Below are 20464 nucleotides of genomic sequence, written 5' to 3' on the forward strand. Positions count from 1 at the left end.
ATGACTGTCGCACTTTCCTGATGGGCAGTGTGCCACTTAATGGCAAAAGATAATGCAGTAGACAATTGGTTTGCTTGGAAAAAGTCAGCTCTTCACTTGCGGGAAAGGAGGAGATATTTTCCTAAAGTTACACACTCACTTCAGGTAGACCCTGAGATACTAAAACACATCCTGGGTATGCTGTGTCCTTTCTCCCTTTGTTTCTACCGCTGCAAGGAAAACAGACAGACAGATCAATGGACCTGATTTAAGGGCAATTCTGAAATCACTCAGAAAGAAATGTAGGCTTGTCCTAAGGGACAACCACATCTTGTGAAACACCATATAAAGTTAGGTAAGGGTTTGAAGCTCAGAAATTGTATGGGTAAAGATGATGGCCATCAAAAAACATGCCTTCCAAAAAATAAACTTCAAAGTTCTCTCTTCAAGAATAATCTTGATGAGTGGATGGGAGATCATAGGTTTACCCTTCTGTGTCACTGTTAGACAGAGGCACAGTATACTAACCTCGAAAAAGGGCATAGCAAAATTAATTTAAAATGGGTGGCGAAAGCCAAACACACTCTGGCTAGGCTTATAAATGCCCTAGGGCAGATAGCCTAGTATGAACCTATGAACCTAAAGGTGATGAGTAAACAGGCTTGAATGAAGGATGGGAAAGTATTTCAATCAGCTGATCAGAGATCAGTTGAGCAGAATCCTCCTTGGACACTGGATCTCTAACCCAACATTTGCTTAGGGTTTTCATTCTTTTGACTGGTACTACTGTTTTCATGCAGGAATTTTAATAAAGGTAATAGCTAATTCCCCCCCTTTCAACCTCTCATTTCTGGAATGTTCGCTTAACAGTGCTTCACTGTGTCTTTATATGATCTAACTCTTTCCACCGCTCGACAGTTCCATGTTGTTTTTGTTTTTGCTGCATGAATGCTTCAGCATTCCTTTATTTTAAAATCTAACCTAATTTGATCAGGTTCTTTTAAAGCAGTGGTGCACCACGTCCAGCCCTGACGCCAAATCTGGCCCTGGATGCAACACCATCCAGCCCCCAGAGAGTAACTAAACATTTTTTAAAACATGATAAAATGCTATGCCTTACTCCAGTCATGCAAACTTTCCAGCATGTACTTACTTACCTAACTGACTGCAGTTGCGCACACCTCTAATTTTAGCCGCAGAAGTAACTTTTTTTGTTTTTTATAACTTGTAGTCTGTAAACAGTAGTAACTTTTTGCAAGAGTTTGTAATAAGTTATGGCTGCAAGCCAGAATAAATTTAAATGCAAAGTTTATGTAGAAAACAGGCAATTTCATGACTGCTGTCTTAAGTAAAAATGCCAGTCACTTGTACCTATTGTTAACCCGTAATGACTTACTATGTTTTGAGGTGGCCCGCAGATGCACTAAGAATTCATGTAGTGGCCCTCCCCACAAAAAGGTTGTGCACCACTGTTTTAAAGGATTTGTCATTTTTTTATGCTGCTGTTTTTTAATAGCAGTTCATTTTCTCTTTCTCTTTTATAGTCTGACATCCAGGCTACGTTTTTATGCTTTCTTCTGGTTTAGCTGTCTTTAGCTTAAATTATTTACATTTTGTTTAATGTAGTCATTTTATGACACCCAGTTTTAAGGTATAATAACCTCATTTTCTGTTACTAAACCAATTTATAGTTTGTGTATTTGCAGCCATCAGTGTTTTAGTTCTTTATAGGTTCATTATAGGTATTCCTGGTACCTCCTGATCTTCCCACTAATAATCTTTCAGTATGCTTAAAAGTTGGAGACTTGGTATTAGCAAGTGTCAAGAGTGTTGGGGAATGAAATGCTTGTTTTTTGCATGCAGTGATTTGGATGGCTATGTCAGGATCAAGTTGGCTGGGTACCACATGAGAGCAAAATTAAATTAAACCTGGAATCTCTCTTGTGCTGCTGTAGTACCTTGAGGGTCAGGTGATTATCTCTGACTTTTAGACATGCCCTGTCCATGTCTCTGCAGGGTTGGGTTTTTAATGCAAGATTAGTCTGAAACAAGTTAGGTATGGCATCTGATTTGTTTTGTACACCTAACCTGGCATTTATCTAGCAGATCTGGTTGATGGGTAAATCTGGACCTCATTTAGCTACATTATACCATCAGATTTCCGTGTTATTCACAGCCCAGGAGAGTATACTTTCAGAGATGATGCACCCATAAGATTTCCTTCATTACGTATACTTACAGAGATGATGCACCCATAAGATTTCCTTCATTACGTATACTTTCAGAGATGATGCACCCATAAGATTTCCTTCATTATGTATACTTTCAGAGATGATGCACCCTTAAGATTTCCTTCATTACGTATACTTTCACAGATGATGCACCCATAAGATTTCCTTCATTACTTGAAGTGTCACAGATGGCGACAGCAAATTGTATCATCTCTTCAATACATCCTCCTTTGGGAAGGAGTGAATTGCAGATCACTTTTAACATGCCATCCATTTACAGTGGATCTTTAGAAAGTCCTGCAGTTTTCACACTGGCTAAGTGCATGTGAACCTAAGACAAGAGATCTTGGGGGGTTTTTTATGTCGGAGTTGATGACAAATTAAATGAAACTACCATCAACCTCATTAACTCCTTAATCTTTTGGAAAGTTTGAGTTCCTGTCAGGTGGTTATTGCTGACTAAATAGCAGAGAGGAATTTGCTATGTATTTGAGAAGGAAAGGGTTAAAACATTGAAAATGTGGTTCAGTAGTAGCAAGTGGTCATGTGATAGGATCATGTGAGGGTTGTAAGTACATATGTGTTATGTGGAGTATTATGGCCTCAGTCTGTAGAAGTCTCCGAGGAGGGAAATGAATTCACTAACTGGAGGAATTTTTGTATTAAAAGCTGTGATTCCTTACAGATACTGCATTTTTTATTCATTTATTTGCTACAGTTATCTGTGTTTTTGCTGCTTTTAAAATATATGTTTTCTGTATTTATTTCAGACTGTCCTGCAATGTTGTTTTAAAGTATTTCCTGTGATTCTGAACTATGTCATCACTGTGTTGAGTTATTGAGTATTGTCTTGTTCTTTTACTGTTTATTACTAAATATATTTAAACATTTTAATTGGGTCTGGCTTGCTTAGAGATATTTAAGCTCTTAGAGTACATGTATATATATTTGGTGACACTGTTAAATAGCCTTGCTGTTGGTCTCACTTACCATTTGGATAATAGTAACATTACACAGTAGAACTGGTCACCCTTTGTAAGGGCCTTACAGTAGCTGATAAATAAGGGTGGTTGGTGGCAGTGATTTCTACCTTATAGTCTGGGCAAAAGGGGGCATAGCTAGTGAACCTGTGCCAGCCTTCCCCAGGAATGTCTGTGTGTTTGTGTATAAATCAAATTGCAAAGTGTGTGTGTGTGTGTGTGTGTGTGTGTGTGTGTGTGTGTGTGTGTGTGTGTGTGTGTGTGTGTGTGTGAGTGTGTGTATGAGCTACTTGGGCAGGGACACAAACCACTGGTTGGACAGAGAGGGTGCTGGAGGTTTTGGCTTGATCACTTAGCTGAGATCTTAACCCTATAGCTGTGCCAGTGGGGAGTTTTACTGGGGGTCTGGAGAGAGAAGGAGAAACCAGCCCCAGACTGACTGTGATCTCTGTGTGCTCCTAAGGGAAATTTTAGTTTACTTGGTGTGTACTTGTCATCCTCCCAATGTGCATGACCCTCACTGGTGTTAGTGGTGAGGACTGAGGTTCCTTGATTACTGGGCCAGTGCAGAGGCATCACACCTGCATAGAATAGTTCTGTTGTGATGAGAATAACAAAAGGTTAAACAACATCTTGAAATAATTTGCTTTGACACAGTTTGTCTCTTCTTCATACCTTCACAAGAAATGAACAACTAGTGAAGTTCTGAAAGATTTCAGATAGTACCCGAGATGTTTATGGACATCGAGGATATGAATTATCCTTTCTTCCTCCTTTTTGGGTTCGATGAAAAACACAAAGAGATGGACAGTTTGGCTTAAAGCAAACTCGGATACCACTTTAGGCATACAAGTAGGATTAGTTCTCACAGAAACCCTGTCACTGTGGAAAATGTGTTATGAGCTTACAAATAGATACTCTTCTTGCAGAGGTCAGTGCATTCAGTAAAACTGTTTTCCATATTAAGAACCTCAAGTCAGCCACGTTAGCTGGTTCATATGGAGCAAATGTTAGTTTCTCTCACACAAAATTAAGATCCCAAGGAGAAGCCACAGGTTTTCTTGGAAATTTATATGTAATACCACTTTCAAAAACATTTGGATATGAGAATGCATTTAAAGTGGGGGATCCATGGGTAGACATGCTGAAATGGCCAACAAATTAACCTTTATAGAGGAGTAAGACAGGCCATTGGATAGTAATTTACATTAATATTGCAAAACTAGAGAACAACTAGCCCTAAATGTGTGCTGGTCATATTGTTGGCACCATCTAGAAAACATTTTTCATTTGCTTATATATATATATATATATATATATATATATATATATATATATATATATGACTTTCTACTAGACTTTCTTGTCTACATTACTACTTGCTGAATGTCCTCCGTAAACAGGTGCCTGAACGGTATTATGCCCCTATCATCAAGGCATTGAGTTGAAATTGTTTGGGCTTGGGAAGTATTATACACCTCTGCTCTTGTGTGAGTAGATACAGTCTGTGAGGAAGCTTGTGATAATTTCGTCTGGCCAATTGCAAAAGAAAGCAGAACCCTGTTGTCTGGACCTGAATGGAGTCACCACAATGATCTTGTGGGATTCCTTCTGAATTTTCAGAAGTACCCTATCAATGTAAAAGGTGGAAAGACATACAGGAATATTCCTGTCCAAGGAAAGGAAAGGAAAAGAAAAGGCATCTGTCTTCCAGTCCTCCTTGCATGGAGTCCTGGAGCAGAATCTTGCTAACTGATTGTTCAGAGGTGGGACAAAAAAGTCTTCTTGAGGAACTCCCCACAGATGGATCAAATCTTGGAAGACCCCTGATCTAGTTTCCATTCATAAGGGTCTGCCTTTGCCTTGCTCAGCTTGCGTGTTGCACAATTTTACTTTGATGGAATGTACGATGCCTTTATAGTGAGACTGTGCTGTGAAGCTGTATTCCAACCTAACATGGCTAGTCTGCACAGACGGTAAGAACTGTTTTCCCCTTGCATGTTAATGTACCATATCACTGTGGTATTGTCTGAACTAAAGTGGTCCTAGGGACGACAAGTGATTCACAGTGTTGAGTGTATTGTTAATGGCAAGCATCTTGTTTGTTTATGTGCTTGTATCTGTCTTTAATGTCACAGGTATCTCGAACATTTATCCCCTTTGATACTGCTCCCCAAGCAAAGTCAACGGCATCTCTGGTGACTCACTGCTTTGAGGGGAGAAGGGGGAGAAATGGATTCAGGAACAATTGATGTCTCCACCAAGTGATTTATTTTATTATGAATCCCACAACAGGAATCTGAAAAAATAATGGGTGTTGGTGCTGGGACTCAAGAGACTTCAGATACCATTGTATCTTTCTCATGTGAAGTCTTGCAAGGGGGATTGTGAGAATTGCAGATGCTATGACACCCAGAACCCTGAGGTATTCCCTTGCAGTGAGCAAAGTCTGAATGGAGAACCTATGTAATAGATCTAAATACAGATTTATTTTTTCCTGTGGAAGAAAAGCTCTTTCTACTGAGGTGTCTAGCACACACCTCAGGACAAACCTGTATGACGTTGTCAGAAAAGACTTCTGAATGTTTTCTTGGAATCCCAGCCTTTGTAGAAGATTCCGCACCAAAGAAAGAGACTCCTGACACTTTGAAAAAGGCTCTGCAAAGACATGCACGTCAACTAAATGTGGAAAAATGTGGGCACACTGTAGCCTACAATGAGCGATGTCAGCAGATAGACATTTTGTGAACTCACATGGAGCAGTGTTAGCCCAAAGGGTAAACAGCTTAAGAGAGACCTGACATTTGGATGCATAGGAATGTGATGATATGCATCTTTTAAATCTAATGTTATCAAAAAAAAATTAAAAAAAAAACTCAAGAAGAGGTAACAGGTTGTGAAGTGAAAGCATTTTGAACTTGGACACTATCACATACTGGTTTAGGGAATAAAGGCCCAGAACCGGTCTCCATGATATTTTCTTTCTTTGGCAACCAAAAACAGTTGTAAATAAAATCCTTTTCCCAACTGGCAAGGATGAACTGTTTATATTACCCCAGGAGATGGCATGTGCTATGAGATGGAAGAAAACAAGAGGTTTTTGGTCTGGTGGGAGTGGAATTATTACCCTGAAACCCTGCTGAATGTGCCTCAGAACCTATTTGTCTGAAACTAAATGTTGCCAAAGAGAAAGAAATGGAGATTCAGATTTTCTGGAAGGGATAAGGGGCTGTCAGGGTGGGAGTGGGGACATATTCCTTGTCTTATTTGACTGTCATTTGTTCTAAGAGGTTCCAGCTTTCTTTTTCAAAAATTGCCTTTTAAAATGTCTGTTTAGCAGCATTCTACTGAGAGTGTTTATTTTGTTTCATGCCAAATCTGGATGTGGAAGCAGAAAACCATGTAGAAATTTTTGAGAAGGAAGGCAGAAACATCTGAGAGATTCCCTGTATCAGTTTACCTCTCTCAGCACATTTTTGATTACCTCTGCAAAGGAGGGTCCAAAATTAAATCTCTTTCTAAAGGAGAATTTAAAATCTCTTCTGAGAATGCAGCCAGGCAAACCTCCTTGAGATGACAGCAATGGCCACAACACTGGATACAGTATCTACAGAGTCATATACAAACTTTAAACAATAAGTGAGGAGTGGAAAAAATAAATTCATACAAGTTAGGTGTTTCCTCACATGAGGGAAATGTAGACAAAACATTCATCATACTATCTCAATTAGTCAGAATAAACTTTTACTATACGAGCCTGACAATTCAAAATTTTAACAATTAAAGTAATTGAAACTTGCAAATTTCCCCAAACCTGTCAGTTGTTTTACCATCCTTGTCAGAAGGGGAAGGATTAGAATTAACAAAATGCTTGAAAACAGCCGATTAACTAAAGCTACAGCTGCTGGGTCAGGTATGGAATGAGTGCATAAAAACTTAAAAGACTGATGAACTTTGTACATTCTATCTGCTTTCATAGGGGCAGCAGGCTGGCTATCAGGGAACCCCTGGGCTGCGACAAACATGTACATCTTCCAATGCAGACAGAATTGGGATTATGGGTGAAGATTCTGGGAATTCCAGTTTCGACAGCTCATAGTATGTTCTGAGTGATTGAGAAACCTTGGTATTCTCCCACAGAAAACACTGGCACATTCTGGAAATCATCTCAGAGAAAGAAAATCCCTCACATTGAGATTCAGATAACATGTTCTCCACCGACTCTTAATCATAAATCTGAGAGAAAAACCTGCAAATGTCCCTTCACATTCCTCTCCATTTTTTTTAATCTGTTCAGGAAAAGAGGAATCCCTTTTTCTTTTACCAGAAACCACCTTATAAGACGGATTAACAGCCTGTACAAGATCCTGAGCCAGTGCAGAAGAAGATAAATGTTTAGCTCTCTGTTTCTTATTAATAGGAAACCTGGGGTAAATAGATTTATTAATGGCAACAGCAGTTTCCTTAGGGATGGGCATAACATTCTGGCTAAGCAGGGGCACCTTCCCTGACCCTCCTCACAATACCAACAACTGTCTCTCTCCCTTTCCCACTGAGGGGACCCCAACAACTGCAGATACTTTGGCTAACCACTGGTCCATAGTGTTTGTATGTGCTACACCAAAGGAATCCAGGTAAAAAAAGAGTGGCCTGAGGAACCAACTTTGGCCACAGCAGGGTCACCCACCTGTGGCTGAGACAAACTGTCAGACTGCTGTGGTGGCAAAGGTTGTTTGATAAATTTTTTTGTGTTTTTTTTTTTTGCTGAAAGAAGGACCGCCCTTGGGACCAATAGTTTGTTCCATGGTCAAGCTGAAAATTATACCTCATTCCCAAGAAAACTAAGCAGCACATGCTGGTTGGTAAAACTTAGAAACATTTTTTTCTCAGCAAAAACACAGTAAGAAACAATTCAATACACTTTGATGGTAAATTAAACACAGTTTCTCCACAGAAAATTTAGTTTTAGAATGTTTTTAACTTTTAAACTGACAGAAACAAAAATGCACTCCTGTATAAAAATACAGTAAAATCTTAAGAAAGTCAACAAAATTATATATTCCCAGCTTAAAAAAATATTTTCTCACAAAGAAAGTTAGTTTAAAACATTAGAATTAAATGTGGAAGGTTTTCCCCCAAAGGGAACTTATCTGCCCAACAGTGGAACAGCACAAGACGACTAAAGATCCAAGAAAATCCACACAGGAGAGCTCTATACAATGACAGGATAGCTCTGAAGGGGTTGGCACCCAAACCTGTGTTTTACTCAGCTCAGCTCAATATGCCTAATAGTTTGGGTGTATGGAAGGTGCCCCAAACCGTTGGAAGCTGGCCAACTGTTACATCATTAGCAGGATAATGATCACTACTGCAATAGTGAACAATATGATGATCACCAAAAATACCTTTCTGCCTTTGGTCAGAATGGTCTGTCTTCATGGGGGGGGGGGTATGGAGGTTGCCCCTACTATAACCAGGGCTACTGCCCTATCAACAGAACACAATGTAAACAAGTCACATACAGTTACTGAACAGCCTGCTGTGGATGCAACTGATATGAATAGCACTGGCACTGTTGTATTTTTTTACATGACCAATGAGGAGGGAGGAAATTTGTGCAAACGAATGAGATTCTCTCTCTCTCTCTTCTCATTCGGTTTCTTCAGTGCTTTTGTCAACTTTGTGTCCAAAAAAAAAAGATCCATTGAAGGCAGAGACTTCATAACACAATTAAGGTTTTCTGCAAACTAGAAGAGGCACAGTGGGGTGTGAACTGCATGGTAATGTTGACTGCTGCTCTTAGCCAGCCTTAGGCATAGGCCAATTAGGCGGCTGCCTAGGGCGCCGCTGCAGCAGGGGTGCTTTTCCAGTATTTATTTGGTGTAGATAAACCAGGATGGGGGCACCAGATGATGTGGTAGGGTGCGCCATGGAGCCCTTTTGCCTAGGGCACCAGTTGACCTAAGGCCGTTCCTGCTGCTGCTTCTCTGTTCACTGCATCAGTGGGGCCGCATGCAACAGTAAAGCTGTGGAAGCTGACTAGTTCTGCAGTGGTCACATGCTGTCTGAGCAAAAAGGCTTATTCAGTAATGGCTAGTTGGCTCCAGCGTCTTATAGAAATTTACCTCTCATAATGAACCACAAGACAGCAAAGACTTCAATGTAAGTGTGAGGGAGGCAAAAGTCCACTTCTTGACTTAGCTCAGAATCCTTAACTCACACTCTGGGACACATTTCACTACCAGCTGAGAAATGCTGTTCCTGTGGAATATACTTCAGCAGGCTAGTACAGTGGGTTAGAATTTTGCACCAACAAAGGGAACTCCTTCTGCAGTCAAAGAATGTAGTGATTTATCTTTGGAGCTGCTGTATATCTGGAATGAACTCCCAAGCACTGTCTCTTGGTTTCTGCTTGAAACTGCAATCATGGGATTTTCAAATGGCAAAAAGAAAAAAATCAACGGCTGGGAGTGATACTCACCTCCATGTAATTCACAATCATTTTATGAATTTCTGAAGCACGGATCCCTATAGTGTACATCTAAAATATCCCCTTATTACATCAAAGAAAGAGCTGAGACAAGCTGCAAAAATTGGATTAAGTGCTTAGCAGTTACTTTTTGCATCTATGAATTCTCGTGTACAGTCTTAAGAACTCATACTCACCTAGTACACAGAAAAAATGGATACCAACTGCTTACAGGATGTAAAATAATTCAGAGGTAGAGAAACACTGACATCAACCTAAAACATTCTGGATTTTAAAACAACACTTTTGGTCACTTTATTTCTAACAAAAAAAACAAAGCTTAATTACAGTTAAGTGATTGGCTTTGATGTTCATCCCCACTGAGCATTTAAATAAATTATGTAAATATCATGCCAACAACATATTTCCATTTATTTACCAGGTAAGCCTACTGGGCACAACAACCACCTTTGTAATGTAACACAGAAATAAGGAACTCTATCTGCTTTGTTCTAAATTGAAAGTTTTGTAATTGGAGACTAAGGGACTCAAACCTTGGATTACAGAATAAGTAGCAGCTTAGCCCTCTGTGCTAAACTACAAGACAGTTTTCTTGGTTCCACTCCATCTACTTATTTTACAACAGTACTTTACAGTAGACATTTGGTTGTGATTCACAAACACATCCACAGGACATTAAGTAACTCACCATCTTTAAGAGCAGTGTACAGCTCCTCAGTGTCACACCTAACTTTTGCACAGGTCCGTATCTTCTTATCCCATACAGGTAACATATCTTTTTGGCACATAACCAGTTCGTCATAGTCCAGCTTAATTTTTCTGCTCTGTAATTCATCCCTGCTTGCTGAAACACAGAATGAGAACCTGGATTTACCATTTTCATACTAGCATCGTTTTAATGTTTTTTTTTTTCAAACCATGTCAACAGAAATATGAACAATTTAATCAACACAACACATGACTTTGGAAATATACTTCCATAACAAAAACACAGTAGTTGTATTTGCTTTGATTTCATATGCACTATGGATCTAAAATATTGCAGTAGAAAGTAACATGTTCTGTCAATGAAATACATTTATACTTTATTAAGCTAGAACTTCATTGTAGTGCATGAGTGCGGAGATTACACTCTGATATGCGGAAAAAAACATACGACACCCAATCTTAACAATATTAAGCAACCTTTGCTTAACTTGTTAAGGTCAGGTCTCATGCTAGCAGTTAAATCTGCCAGTACTGACTAATAAATGACACTGGCAGAATAAAAACAGATTTGTTTCTCTCTGCTGTCTGTGCTGGTACTGTGTCACTGACTTAAAGCTTAGAAAGTTGACAGAATAACAGGATTGGTGCTAACCTGCATTTTTTAGAGGATATGAAGTCTGAAACGCAAATGTATGTCAATATTTAGTGATACCAGTCCTCAGTTACTTGCCAGAAAACCACAGATTTTATGAGGAACAGACCAAAAATATGAGGCAAATATCTGGACAGTTGAGAGGCATAGCAAGGTGACTGTAAACATATGAGATATTTTTTACACTGCCTTTCTGACAGAGCTCGCTAAGTGCTTTATGGCTTTGAAAGCTGGCAAAACATGTAGAGATTTTTTTTCTGTAACTAGGAGTGTATGGAGCAGATAAAGCACCAGGCACTATAAAGAATTATGATCAGGTCTCTGAGCATAACCCTTAATTATGTGTTTTTGCCATGGATGTCAAGATTCACCTCTTGAACAATACAAAATACGCAGGTTATGATCGGCAACATGCTCATAATCCTATATATATCACCTGCCCACATAGTAATTTAGTATGTGGTTGGGGTGGTGCATCATTAAATCATCATCAGCCTGTCAACATTCCAGTCAAATTAAAATTAAGTATTTTACATTTAAATACAATGCCTTTAAAATTGAAAGCACAAACTGGGAATAACTCGTTTTAGTTAGTGACATACATACAACCTATAAGCAGATAAATTTAAGGAAAATAATATGGCTTTCAACTTAAGATCTTTACAAAGCTTGTATCTGCAGAATATGATGTCAGGATTGAAATAATGGAGAAGTGCTTTCCAGTATCTATACATATTTGGAAGTTCTAACAAAATGACAATGGTTACAGTGATGAAGTGCTGGTACTTTGGCAACTGTGCACTGGATAAAGTACAGTTTTGTACCTACCATAAATGTAGATGTCCGATAGACATGCAACTGCAGTCATAACATGTGGGTTGTCCTGCCTCAGGCAGCCCTCGGTCGGCCGGATTCCAAAGTCTGGGTCCGACGTCGGCTGATGTCACATTTCTCTCCAACGTCAGAGCGGCTGGAGTATATAAGCATCAGCCGACGCCATTTTCTTCAGTGTTTCTTGCCCCAGATGCCAGGTGCCCTCCAAGGAAGGCTGTAATCAAATTGGAAGACAAAAACAGGATTCCAAACAAATAAATGAGCAATAAAACAAATACACCATAACAGATATCCCCAGCTAAGAGAAACAGGGATAGGAGTGGACCCTAGGCATAGAGAGGTATGGAGGGTGGGAAAATCCGACTGCAGTTGCATGTCTATCGGACATCTACATTTATGGTAGGTACAAAACTGTACTATGTCCTTCAAGAATGCAACTGCAGTCATAACATGTGGGTAGAATACCATAGCTAAGCTGGGGGAGGAGGAATGCTCTAGGAAAAAGATGGCGTGGCAATCAAACCCTGCAGGACTGCCGAAGCAAAGCCTGCTCTGGATCTGGATTATAGAGGGAGATTGTAGTGTTTGGAGAATGTATGCACGGAGCTCCATGTAGCAGCTTCTAGAATGTCCTTAGTAGGCACCCCTCTTAAGAATGCTGTAGAGGTGGCTGTAGCTCTGGTGGAATGTGGTCTGACATTGGCTGGAATAGTCTTTCCATGAAAGGAATAACAGAATCTGATGCAATGTCCAATCCATTTTGAAATAGTCTGTTTTGAAATTGCTTTTCCTTGGACTGCAGGGGCGTAAGCTACAAAAAGTTGTTCAGACTTCCTACTGGCCTTGGTTCTATCCAGGTAGTAACAAAGTTGTCTGTGAATGTCCAAGGTATGCAACAGTCTTTCACCCTTGTTCTCAGGATTGGGGAAGAAAGCAGGCAGATGAATTGCTTGATTTAAAGAAACCCTAGATACCACCTTTAGCATGAAAGTAGGGTTGGTCCTTAATGAAACTCTGTCTCTGTGAAAAATAATAAAGGGTGGTATTGCCATTAGGGCCTGTAGCTCCGAAACCCTTCTTGCTGATGTAATTGCCAACAGGAAAGCTATCTTCCAAGAGAGAAATTGCAAGTCAACTGAAGCTGCTGGCTCAAATGGAGGTAGAGTCAGTTTTACTAGGACAAAATTGAGGTCCCAGGCTGGCACTGGGGCCTTTCTTGGTGGCTTAATGTTCTTGATTCCCCTGAGGAATTGCCTTAGTAAAGGGTGAGAAAAAACAGGAGGATCAGTGTTGTATCTAGCTGAAATAGCAGATGCATGTATCTTTATGGAAGAATATGAGAGTCCGTTCTTCAACATATCTGCCAAATATTCCAAGATGAGTGGGATGTTCAACAATGATGCATCATGTCCCTTGCTGGTATTCCAATTGCTGAATCTTTTCCACTTTGCTAAGTAAACCTTTCTGGTGGATGGTCTTCGAGCCTCTGTTAGTATCTGCTGAACTTCCTTGGAGAGAGATAAGCTGAATTTATTTATGGGATCTCCCAGGCTGTTAGCTGCAGTGTCTGAAGATTTGGATGCAGTGTTTCGAAATTGTGTTGAGTCAAAAGTAGAGGCCAGTGGGGAAGGGCCCACCTCCTGGTGTGACATATGCTCCGTAGTAGTGGGTACCAGTGTTGTCTTGGCCAGTCCGGAGCTATTATGATTCCCTTGGGTTTCTCTGCTTTGATCTTTAGTAATACTGAGGTCATCAGAGGCAGAGGTGGGAATGCATAGATTGCTAGGGAGTTCCATTTGAATGAGAGGGCATCTATTTTCCAAGCTTTTGGATGGTATGTCCTTGTGCAGAATTTTGGTAGAAGATGGTTGAGGTGAGAGGCAAATAGGTCCACTTCTGGCTTGCCCCATGTCAAGTGAGTTGTCTGAAGGCCTTCGGATGTAACCTCCACTCGTGTGGATCTGTGAAATTCCTGCTTAGGCTGTCCGCCAACACATTGTCTTTTCCTGGAACAAACTGGGATTGTAACTGGATGTTTAGGCTCAGTGATTTCTCCCAAAGCTGCATTGTTAGTCTGCAAAGGGGGTAAGAGTGGGTGCCCCCTTGCTTGTTTATGTACCACATCACAGTGGTGTTGTCTGTCCATATCAGTAAATGGCCTTGCTGGAGTTGGTGTTGAAAGGCCTCGATGGCATGCATTACTGCCAGCATTTCCTTTTGGTTTATATGCAGATGTGTTTCCTTTGGAGACCATTGTCCTTGTATACACCTGCCTTCCATGTGCACCCCCCATCCAAGGTCTGAGGCGTCTGTAGTCATGGTCTGTGTTATCTGTGTTTTTTTGAATGACATACCTGTGTTTGCCTGGCTCACCGAGGCTCACCATAGGAATTCCTTTTGTAGGCATGGAATGAGAGGTATGATTGTCTCCACGTTGTTGCTGTGTTGAGAACAAATGCTTTTTAGGTACCATTGAAGCTTTCTCATGTGTAGTCTTGCTAATGGAACCAGGAGAATGCAGGATGCCATGTAACCCAGGGCCTGCAGGAATCTCCTTGCAGTCATCTGGGTGAGATTTGCTAAACCTTTGAAATAATGAGTTAACTTCTCTTGTTTGTCTTCTGTCAGGTAAGCCATCTGAGAGGCTGTGTCTAGTTGGGCTCCTAAGAAGATTATTTGCTGGGATGGCTGCAGTCTTGACTTTTGGAAGTTGACTGTGTATCCCAGAGCTTGAAGTAATCGTATGACATAATCCAGGTTTCTTGTCAACATCAATTTGTCGTCCGCTTGTATGAGGCAGTCGTCCAGGTATGGGTAAATTTGTATCCCTTGGAGCCTGCAATGAGCAATTACTGAAGCCAGGCATTTCGTGAATACTCTGGGCGCAGTAGATAAGCCAAATGGCAATGCTGAGAATTGATAATGCTCTGGCCCTGCAAGAAATCTGAGGTATCTTCTGCAACTGTGTCTGATAGGGACATGCAGGTATGCCTCCTTGAGGTCCAGAGTAATCAGCCACGACCCCTTGCCCAGCATGGGAAGGAGTTGCTGTAAGGTCAGCATTTTGAACTTTGGTACTATGAGAAAGGTGTTTAATGCGGACAAGTCCAGTATTGGTCTCCATTGAGATTCTTTTCTTGGAACAAGGAACAGTCTTGAGTAAAACCCCTGGTCTTGTTCTTGTTGTGGAACTCTTTCTATTGCTTTCATCTGAGTCAGCAGAGTGATTTGCTTGATAGCCTCTGCCCTCTGATTTTGTGGTAGGTTTGGCATGCCTTGTTTTCTTGGTAAGGTATGAAAATGAAACCTGTACCCTCGGTCTATAATGTCCAAAATCCATTTGTCCTTTGTCAGTCTGTGCCAGTTTTCTGCAAACAGAGATAACTTCCCGCCCAAGGGAGCTTCTAGTTGTTCCCTGGTAGGCGGTAGTAGAGGAAAGTCATTGAGATTGTGGTTGTGGGGCAGGTGAAACCCCTGCATCACTTCTTTGGTTTCCTGGCTGCCACTGTCGTCCCCTGTAAGGGCCTCTGTATTGGCCTCTTCCTCTGCCACGTCTGTTCTTACCCCTTTGAAACTTTTCTGGATTAGGAAAGGACCAGTTTTTTGAAGGCCAATTCCTACTGAATCTGGGGGGTTGAACCTGGAGGAAATCTTTCACTGTCTGAACTGATTTTGCTTTTTCTTCGATGGTCTTTAACACATCCTTAGCATTCGCACCAAAAAGCTTGTACTTTTCCAAAGGTGCATCCAGAAGTTTTGCTTTTACATGATCTGGTAGAGGTTGATCTTTTAACCAAGCATGTCTACGAATGACTGCCCCTGTCATAGCTGCCCTACATGAAGCTTCCAGTGCATCATATCCACACTGCAGGAAGTGATTGCTTACTTGCTGAGTGTTATGTACATCTTCCTGCAAAGTCTTCCTGTCTAAAGGATCAGGAGTGGCTAATGTTTTTTTAAGTCTTCTAACAGATAATCCTGATATTGTAACATATGAAAAAGGCAATTTAAAGCTCTCATAGATAAGGTAGTGGATGTGTAAACCTTTTTGCCCCATCTCTAATGACCTAGCTTCCCTGTTGGAGGGCAAAGGATTTTTTGAAGTGGAGGCTGAAACTCCTTTAGGCCCCTGTGAAATAGTTTCTAAGTCAGCAGTATGGGCCCTGAGTAAATGGGAATGAGTTTCTGGGACCCTGTAATACCTGTCTGGCTTGGCTGGAGCAGGAGGAAGAGAATCAGGGGTAGCACTAGAGTCAGAATACAAATCATCCAGAACATCAAGTACAGGAGGAATAGCTAAGGGCCTGTGCTGAGGCTTCTTAAGGAAAGTCCTAAGGCGTTTCCTAGAATCAGAATATTCCTGACCTTGCCACTTGAAATGTTCCCTCATGGTGTGCAGAACTTCCCCAAAAGAAATATCCTCAGGAGGGGAGGCCGAGGGGATGGAATCTTCGGCATCCGAGTCCTCATAGGTCTGAAAGAGCTCTTCCTGGCTATCAGAGTGGACAGAGCCCTCAGAATCTTCATCTGAAGGAGTAGGGTCAGAGGGTTCCACCCGGGGCCTTTTATCAGGAGGGGGCTGGGATCCTCTTTCAGGATGGGCCTGTGAACCTCTAATCATGGAAATTAAATCAGCAGCCATGGACATAATTTGTGTCTCAGGAGTTGGCTGAGGTAAGGATTTAGAAGTAATATGCTTTGTTTTGCTGGCTGCCTTAGCCCTAGTGTAGGCCTTAATAGACATGGCCATAGGGGGCCTGGCAGCTCCACATGCAGGAGTGACCTTGTCTACAGCAATGGTCTCGGGCATTTCCTCGGTTTCGGTATCCGGAGGAAAATCTATAACTGGCGTCGGAGTAATGTCTGGAATCGGAGTCATCGGTAATGCGGTGTCTTCGGTTCGGAGCGGTGTTGAGACCGTCTCAGAGGGAACCGGAGCACTCGCACTAGGTTTTGGCGTGGAGTCGGTAGTAGACGCGGGCCGAGGATGTCGGTCCCGGTCTTTTCGCTTTTTGGGAGTTTGCGATGTCGGAAGATCCGACGGCATGGTGTAAGCAAAATTATCGCCGAAAAAATCTTCAGCGAACTCCGCCCGGCACCTGAGAGTGCGCTTGTTGAAGCGAGCACAGGCTACACAGGCCGAGACGTCATGGTCTGGGCCCAGGCAAGAGAGACAGTAAGAGTGGAAATCCTTATGAGGTATTTGTTTATCACAAGAAAGACAATTGTTAACTTTTTCAGTAATTTCTGACATCGGCTGAGGCAAGAAAAGGTCCCCAACGGGGTACTTAGCTTTTTTGATGATTTCGGTATCGTAGAATACAGGAGCTGACCGACCGGCACTTGCGAACCGCTTCTGCTTCGGGCACCGCGCGGCAAGAAAGACTGAAGAAAATGGCGTCGGCTGATGCTTATATACTCCAGCCGCTCTGACGTTGGAGAGAAATGCGACATTAGCCAACATTGGACCCAGACTTTGGAATCCGGCCGACCGAGGGCTGCCTGAGGCAGGACAACCCACATGTTATGACTGCAGTTGCATTCTTGAAGGACATCAGGGGCATCTGAGTTTGAGACTTGAGCAAACTGTCTTGTCCATGAAAGGAGTGAAATAAGAAAAGTAAGGTGTGCTATGTTTATAACAAATGACAATAAAATAATGTTTGGGTGTTTTTCTTAAGGGATTTTCTGCATGGACATGTTCAGCTAAAAGTGTGGCTCAAATTGAAGGATCTGAGCATATGCAGTAGCAGGTGATTTCATTTTAGTTCATTAAAAAGAGAACAGTCAGTTTAATGTGATTTGTAAACTCTGATAAGAGATATATGTTTGAAAACTGATTTCTCCCTGCACTTTTTGAAAGATTTACTGCTGAAAGCACTAGTGATATGCAGTCTCCAAAAATAAATAAATCAAAATGCTGACTCAACATGGGGAGAGAAGAAGGTAGTATGCAGGCAGAATAAAGCTGATACTAGGAAAAGGACTTTAACAAAACAAGGCAAGTTGTGACATCAAGGGCTTGTGGCTGGCCAAGTCTGAAGATGACTGCAAACTTGCACCTGTCACTAACTCCCCATCTGACTTTCAGGTTCTTCAGGAGGGGCTAGCATGCCCCAGTAAGTGGTGCCTGAACCACAGTCCATAACTTAATGCTAAGAAATGCAGCACTGTGTCTTAAGGCAAAACTGGGCAACAATGTACCTAACATATACAACTCTTTGACAGTTTACTCAGCCTTTAGGGACTTGGGCACTTGCATTGACAATGAACCATCTTCTTCTTTCAAAACAGGTTTATTGTTTTAACATATAAGAGAAATATCATAACAATTGTATACAAGTAATTAAAAATAGGTATTATTATAATATTCAACAAAACAACTAAAGTATTTACAAAGACATCCACTACAATCAGATCAATTAATTAAACTAAAATACCATGCTATTGAAATTAAAATTTTTTTAACAAATTTTGTAAATTATCCCATACAATATAATAATATGTTTTTCTATTTGTTCTTGTCCTAATTGTGTTTATTTCCATATGGCACACTATATTCATAACATTTTTAAATTCATTGAACGAAGGAGGTGTATCTGAAATCCAATTTCTAGTTATTATTTTCCTAGCCACTGCTAGAATAGACTATAACAAGGGAAGCTTAACCTTTTTAACACTTTGAGGTACAGGTGTGTTGAATAATATAAGAGATTTAGAAATAATGAAATTATCTGTAAAAAGAGCCTGCAAAAATTCATTAATTGACTTCCAGTATTCTTTCAATTTTATACAGTCATAAAACATATGAGCCCAGTCAGCATTAATTTCTACATTACATCTCTTACATAAATTATCTTTATTATTTATTTTATTCATCATCAAAGGTGTATAAAAAGATCTATGTAAAATTTCCATGTATAAAGTCTCCAGACAATGGAAGACGTAGTTCTATAAGCAGATTCCAATATATATTGTTTATCTTGTTGATTTGGTGGGTCCCCATTAATAGAAGTGAAATAATTCCAGTATGAATCTACACTGTAAAAGTTTCTTGTCTGATAATTTTATGCATGTATGAAAGTTTACCTTTATCAGAAACTTTATGTTGTAAATTTAATATCAAGTAATCAATCAGTGTTGGAATAGATTCTTTAACTGTTATAGACATTAGATCTATTTTATTAATGAGATGTTGTCTAAAGGTCTGAACCTCTAACCAGCAAGTTTCTCTTAGATCAAATTCTTGTTTTAAGAAATCTAGATTTTTAACTTTATTATCAGATATCAACTGATACCAGTACTTTACATCATTATCTATAGCTAAATGAGTTCCTTCAGAAGTAGATGACAAAAGCATACCCTGAGTATACATTATAGGAATACAATAAAATTCCATTCCCTATACTTAGGGTGCATGAATATAAAGTTACGATAACTAATAATAATATTTAATGGGTAACAAACCATATGTTTAGGTGTAATAGGTGAAGTACAAAATTCCTTTAGTAACCATAACATGGAGTTATTTACAATCATATTTTTATGTGTTAAGGAGATTTTCATGAAGTGCATACTAATTAGCTCCCAATAATCTTTCCATTTTGTGACATATGACTGATCTATTAATAAAGTAATAACTTTTACAGTAGAAGAGATAGTATATAAATTAAAGTCTGGAAAAGAAATACCCCCTTGAGACCAGCTATTAGTATGTTTCTTTAATGCAATCCTAGGTCTATTAGGTGCCCATAGGAAATTTAATATTAGTGTATTCAGTTTCTTGATAATTATTTTTGTAGGTGGAAGTATTACTGATTGTATTAAGTATAAAATCTTGGGGAATATTATCATTTTAATAATTGTAAGTCTCTCCTCCATAGTAAAAAACATATTATTCCAGGTATTAAAAAGATTTTGTATATTAAGAAAACAGGTATTATAATTATTATATATAATAGATTTAATATCTTTAGATAGTATTATACCTAAATAAGTTATCTGACCTGAATTGGGTACATATTTAGTAAAATCACTAATGAGAATATTTTTTCGTGTATATATAGGTAGTATTTTAGTTTTTTCTTCATTGAATATTAAACCAGAAATACTTTTAAAATTCATCATGTTATCAAATAGACACTGCATAGAAGAATTAGATCCTGTTGATGTAATTAGAACATCATCTGCAAAAAGTTGAATTTTGGATGTTGTAATTTCATCTATTTCAAAACCCTCTATGTCAGTACTGTTTCTGATCAAATTAGCCCAAGGCTCCATTACTAAAGTGAATAATAGTGGAGAAAGTGGACATCCTTGTTTTGTACCTTTAAGAATGGGTATTTTTTGTGAAACATATGTTCCTACCTTAATATAAGCCAACGTTCCTTTGTATAAATGCTCAATTAGATTTACAAATGCATCTGAGAAGTTTGTGCACTTCATTAAGGTAGCAGATAGTCCCAACTTACTGAATCAAATGCTGAACTTATATCAAGACTAATAAGTGTTAAATCTTTCTTTTTCCTATTTGCAAAATCTATTAATGTTAAAGTTCTTCTTATATTATCAAACGTATTTCTATTTACAA

General features: G+C 39.8%; 1 protein-coding gene across 5 annotated transcripts in view; it reads right to left on the bottom strand.

Moving 5' to 3' along the window:
* TBC1D4 (TBC1 domain family member 4) overlaps positions 1-20464 on the bottom strand; it is a 2350609-nt gene that overhangs the window by 229076 nt on the left and 2101069 nt on the right. For all 5 annotated transcript variants that reach the window (XM_044085628.1, XM_044085627.1, XM_044085626.1 and 2 more), the window contains one exon: positions 10369-10524. In XM_044085628.1, the coding sequence (XP_043941563.1) occupies positions 10369-10524 (156 nt within the window). The remainder of the gene's footprint in view (positions 1-10368; positions 10525-20464) is intronic.

Source organism: Protopterus annectens, chromosome 10.part0, assembly GCF_019279795.1.
Source record: "Protopterus annectens isolate FY-2018-M chromosome 10.part0, PAN1.0, whole genome shotgun sequence".
NCBI lineage: Eukaryota > Metazoa > Chordata > Ceratodontiformes > Protopteridae > Protopterus > Protopterus annectens.